Genomic DNA, 4,316 nt, shown 5'->3' with positions numbered 1-4,316 from the left:
CATTCCAAATCTACTTTATCTAAATCATCATAGTTCTTGTCCCACTCCATGGCATCCCTATCCACCTCCTGAAGAAACTCGTCAGTTTCTGTGGGGACTGGTTCAACTAGGACAGACGAATGGTGAGAATTTGTAGTTTGAGGCTCCCGAGTAATAACTTCTAGGGGATTTGTGATGAAGCCTGGGTCCTCTATTCGGATAAGGTTGGTAAACCTATCCTCCAGAGGAGTTCCTTGTCGTTCAGCTTCTTCCTCCTCCAAAGTCTGCTGATACCAGTTTTTGTTGATCATAACAATCAAATCTTGGTGTATACCCGTTGATAATTCATTCCCTGGGGATTGAGAGTGGAGCTGGGAAGGAGCACCCAAATCAAAAGGTAAGCTTTTCCTTGCCGATGGAGGATTAACCGTTCCTTTGGTTTTTGCTGAATCACCCTTCTCAATATCTATAATCCCTGATTTCTTCTGCAGACTAAGACGGAAAGGTCTCTCTCGAACATGGTCAGGTGACTGAATAACCTGCTTAGCTCGGAATGTCGCGACTTGTGGGTCGGAGATAGTCTCTTGTGAATCTGATTGGCTAGGATTCGGCTCGGGGGATCTAGTATTACTCTGAGAATTGGCACGGTCACGGTGAGGCGTCATAGCTGTATCCTTCCTCACCACCTCGCCTCTGCGGGGTTCTATCCCAAAGGTATCCTCATATCTCCTCTTTCGACGGCCTCTCTCACTGTTAGGATCATACCCGCTTCCCTCTACTCTATTTTTAGGTAATTGGGACCGAGATTTTGTGTGCCCTTATGCTGACGGCCAGACATAGGCTCCGCTCTGAATCTACTCTCCTTTTGCATCGGGGTCTCCTTGCGGGGAAGTCTCGCTGACATCTCCCGTCGCATCGGGGTCTCCTTGAAGGGGGGCGATAAGGCCCATTTTTTACCTTTTCAAGCCTATTCCACACATCCCTTCGTCCTTGTTCAAGTTTTTTCTTCCCCTCAGCCTTCTCACGACGGTATGTTTCTGATATATTGTCAATGGGGTTGTCGTTTACCAAATCTGGTCTCCACCAAGAGGGGTGGGATCTGCTGCCTCGAGCATTTGACTGGGACGTTTCTCCAGCAGTTTTGAAACCACCATTTGTAGACTGACGGCACTCTGCAGATCTTTCCTGCTGATTGACGCCATTTTCATTGTGATGTAGGGTAGTAGCTTTCAAGGGGCAAAAATCCTCCTCATGGCATATCCGGTGACAAAGCTTACACCATCTATAAAGCTTCTCATAGACCATGGAAACCCACACAACATCCCCAGTTGGAAGTTGCGTTTTTTTCCAGAATCTCAGCGGTTCATCCACTCTGACAGTGACCTGGATTCGTCCCATTGGAGCATCCACTGCCCTACAGATTCCAAATGAGTCCCCAAAATTTCTTACAGAGGGCTCCAACCAGTATAGGTTAGGAATGCCTTCAGTTTGAATCCAAAAAGTCATGGTGTTTGGGAAGGTATCACCGATGTGAGGTTCCCATCTCTCAAGGGAGAAGGACCACTCGTTGAAGTGGCAAGGTCGTTTATTCAAAACTTTTTGTAAGTCTCTTTCAGATTCAAAATCAAACTGAAATCTTGATTTTCCAAGAGATATACCTCGGACGTGTCCTGCAACATTCCAGATGTTTTGTTTAGGCAGGAGGGTCACCATAGCAGAGATGCTTCTTCCACCTTGGTGGAACATGCGACCAACAAGGCTTCTTTTGTATCTTGCGATAAGGGCTGAGTTGTCCACCCCAGGTAGTATGACAATGTCATCCTCTTCCTCCACATCTCGCCCATGGCGGAAAGTAACAGGTTGTGCTGCCATCAAAGCCTGATATAATTTTTAATCTGAGTCGGGTTTTAATTATGGTTTCGTAGTTGGTAGGCTCGGTTTTCTATTGGGATTTACTCTCTAAACCAATAACACTCAGATTTATGGGTAAATAGGTGAAAACTATCAATTGGATAAGAAGCGTTTGTAAAAAGATATTTGGGACGAAGTCATAGTTTGAACTCTATGTGGTACGATATAATAGTTCTTATGGGTAAATAGGACGTTTTCCCTTCTATCTAATGTAATAGTTTCCAAATTTCACACAATTTTTATTTGTTATAGTAAGTAAAAACTATCAATAAACGTAAATGGATACACTGAGGTATTCAATGTGATATTTGGTATAAAATGTGTGATTTTGCGGTTGAGACTATTAATCACGTTTTTCTTGAATGTCCTCGCTCGTGTGAAGTTTGGGATTTATCTCCGACTCTGGTCTCGTCAGAGGGTTTTCCATATGAGTGGGTGTACTCAAATTTGGATTTTATTTTCTGGAGGGATGCCTCTCAACAGGGTGATCCTGATCAACTTCTTCAATTACCATAGATTTTATGAGCAATCTGGAAGGCCATAAATAAAAAAGTTTTTCAAGGTTTAGAGATGGAGACGAATGATATAATTGCTCAGGCTTTGGGCGATAAGTTAGTTTGGGAAGAGGCGCTCTCTTTTTGGCAGTCATATCAGCTCCATCTCCGTCTTCGGATGTCTAGGTTTCTTCACCAAGTTGTCAGATTGATGGTTCTTAGAAAGCAACCAATATGCATTTAGGATTGGGCTGGTGGTGTTGTGTTGGTGAGGAGCGAACCTTGTTGTTGGGGGCAAAGTGTCTAAGATGGAGCCACTCCCCCTGCATTCGGAGTTATAAGCGTTGTTGTGGGCCATGGAGCGTATACGACTTGCAGGGATCACTTGTCAACTTTTCGAGACTGATTGTGCTGAGTTACTCACTATGGTGCAGTCCCTTGAAAATTGGTCGTCCTTCTCCAACCTGCTCGATGAGTTTAACTCGCTGGAGTCCTTCTCACTATTCTCCATCTCTTTGATCCCGCGTGCGTCAAATACGAAGGTGGACTGTCTTGTTCGTGCTTCGTTTTCTCTTATCTCTGAAGATTCTTTTGTAAACCTCTTCCCTCCGGCTTGGACAACTAACCGATAAATTTCCTTTTTAATTTATTGTTTGATTGAAAAAAAAGAGTAAATAGATACACTTTTAGTGAAATAAAATAGTTGTAGATGAGTTCTAAGTTATTAAAATAAAATGAAATTTAACAAAAAATATATTTTTAAAAATTTTAGTCAGTAAAAACAATGTATTAAAGTAAGAGATAAACTTTTAGTTATAAAAAATAGTTGTTTTTTGAGAATTTCTTACTAATGCCCCTACTTTGATACCTTTTAAAAAAAAGTCCTTCTAGTGGCCATTTTTAATTCTACGCTTCCTTTATTTTGTAAAGACAATTTCGCCCTTCTTTTATATTTTAGACTACTCCGACAATCTTATTCGTCATCTTCGTCGTCGACCTTCTCCGTCGTCATCTATCCTTCTCCGGTCGCATCTCTCCTTCTCCGGTCGCATCTCTCCTTCTCTGGTCGGATCTCTTCTTCTCCGGTCGCATCTCTCCTTCGCCGTTGTCACTGCTTCTCCGTCGTTTTTCCTCTTCGTCCTCTCTTTTACTTCGTCGTCTCTTCTTTTCCCATCGTGTAAGCTTGTTTCTGAATTTTAATTTTGATTTCAATTTCAATTTTTTCTTAGCTATTAGATTGTTGTTTTGATTTCAAATTTGATGTCAGAATTTTTTTTAGGTCTAAAGCACTTGTTCTTTAGATCTGTTTGTGATTATAAAGTCCTTTAATAGATCTTTTGACATCTACTGTTTTTCTTTGATATAGTTGTTGTGATCTTTCTTCTTTTAATGTAGTTTGTTTTCGTGATATTGGTTTGTTTTCTCAGGACTTGTTTGGGTGTACAAAATATTGAATTGTATTCAGTATGTGGATTGTGGAAGTTGAACAACAATATTCATTGCGAATTTGAGATGGATAACGAAATGGGAGCTTTTTTGATTAACATTGATGAGAAAACTAGATTTAATGAGTTGGTAAAGGTCCTACTAGAAGATTTTGACATTGATATTCAGACACAATGTTTAAAGCTTAGTTATACATTGCCTGCTATGGCTGCTACCATAGGTAGTATTCCGATCTTTATTAGAAATAATAGGCAACTTGAAGCTTTTATGCTCAAATATGCACGAAGTGGAGGAGTTATTCATCTATGTGTTATTGTTGAGGATTTTTGTGTGACTGTTGAGTAGGTATTTTTAGTAAACTCATTCTCTTATTCTTTCTAATATTTTTTTAGAAAAGTAACTGATTTGAGGAATGTTTCTTTATTAGGGCCAACCTAGCTCTACTCCTTTTATTGAGAGTGTTACTCCTGTTACTCAGGTAACTTT

General features: G+C 40.7%; 1 protein-coding gene across 1 annotated transcript in view; it reads right to left on the bottom strand.

Annotated features, from left to right (window-relative positions):
• LOC104728226 overlaps window positions 1–644 on the bottom strand; it is a 1,976-nt gene extending 1,332 nt beyond the window's left edge. Inside the window, exon 1 of the mRNA XM_019231920.1 lies at window positions 69–644. Within this exon, the coding sequence (XP_019087465.1) occupies window positions 69–644 (576 nt within the window). The remainder of the gene's footprint in view (window positions 1–68) is intronic.

The sequence above is a fragment of the Camelina sativa genome, chromosome 11 (genome assembly GCF_000633955.1).
Source record: "Camelina sativa cultivar DH55 chromosome 11, Cs, whole genome shotgun sequence".
Lineage (NCBI taxonomy): Eukaryota > Viridiplantae > Streptophyta > Magnoliopsida > Brassicales > Brassicaceae > Camelina > Camelina sativa.
Note: the sequence above shows the minus strand (reverse complement) of the source record. Positions and strands in the feature narration are given on the sequence as shown.